Genomic DNA, 1,229 nt, shown 5'->3' on the forward strand with positions numbered 1-1,229 from the left:
GATTTTATTTGTCACTTTACTTCCAGTTTTATGTATGGAGAACTGACGGACAAGAAGACGACAGACAAAGTCAAAGAGACCTTTGCATCCTATGAGTCCAACTGCTTTGAGGTCCTTCTATACAGGAAGAACAGTGAGTGTTCCAATTTAATTGTTGACATTGTATATGTACTGTAGATTATTGTATAGAAAGGAAAATGTAAACWAAATGTAATGTGGACCTTAGGAGAAAAGCAATTGTTAATACTACATTGTAAAGAATATTTTCTGTCTGCAGGGGTACCAGTGTGGTTCTACATGCAGGTGGCCCCCATCAGAAATGAGAAAGACAAAGTCGTTCTCTTCCTGTGCACCTTCAAAGACATCACTGTCGTCAAGCAGCCCATCGAGTACGAGTCCACTAAGGATAAGGACGAGTCCACTCCAGGTAAGTCTCTGTGGCTATTTGCTTGTTATGAAGAGCCAGTCTATTAATTACTGGAGATGGAATGGTCTTGTGGCTGATGTGGTCAGAAGTGGGTGTTTTTCCCCTTTCCTCCTATATGAGTGATGTACAGTGCCTTCGGAAAGAATTCAGACCCCTTGACTTTTTACACATTTTGTTACGTTACAGCCTTATTCTGAAATTGATTAAAACTATTTTTCCTCATCAATCTACAGACTATACCCCATAATGACAAAGCAAAAACTGTTTTTTAGAATGCTTTGCTAATTTATTAAAAGCGGAAATATTACATTTATATAGGAACCTTTACTCAGTACATTGTTGAAGCACTTTTGGCAGCGATTAAAGCATCTTGGAATATTAAGTCTTCTTGGGTATGACACTACAAGCTTGGCACACCTGTATTTGGGGAGTTTCTCCCATTCTTCTCTGCAGATCCTCTCAAGCTCTGTCTAGTTGGATGGGGAGCGTTGCTGCACAGCTATTTTCAGGTCTCTTCAGAGATGTTAAATTGCGTTCAAGTCCGGGCTCTCGCACATTCAGAGACTTGTCCTGAAGCCACTCCTGCGTTGTCTTGGCTGTGTGCTTAGGGTCATTGCCTGGTGGAAYGTGAACCTTCACRCRAGTCTGAAGTCCTGAGCGCTCTGGAGCAGGTTTAAATCTCTCAGGTTTTAATCTCGACTGCTTCGATCACGTGGATTGGGATATGTTCCGCATTGCGTATGTTTAATAGTTGTTGTGGGTACGACATCGACAATGCACTTTCTAATGAACTCGCTCACCA

General features: G+C 41.6%; 1 protein-coding gene across 1 annotated transcript in view; it reads left to right on the plus strand.

Moving 5' to 3' along the window:
• LOC112078818 (voltage-gated delayed rectifier potassium channel KCNH5-like) overlaps nucleotides 1-427 on the plus strand; it is a gene marked incomplete at its 3' end in the record, with an annotated part of 13,406 nt that extends 12,979 nt beyond the window's left edge. Inside the window, exons 3-4 of the mRNA XM_024144939.2 lie at nucleotides 27-133; nucleotides 278-427. Of these exons, the coding sequence (XP_024000707.1) occupies nucleotides 27-133; nucleotides 278-427 (257 nt within the window). The remainder of the gene's footprint in view (nucleotides 1-26; nucleotides 134-277) is intronic.
• Nucleotides 428-1,229: the final 802 nt, after the last annotated feature.

This window comes from Salvelinus sp. IW2-2015, unplaced genomic scaffold (assembly GCF_002910315.2).
Source record: "Salvelinus sp. IW2-2015 unplaced genomic scaffold, ASM291031v2 Un_scaffold6331, whole genome shotgun sequence".
Taxonomy (NCBI): Eukaryota; Metazoa; Chordata; class Actinopteri; order Salmoniformes; family Salmonidae; genus Salvelinus; species Salvelinus sp. IW2-2015.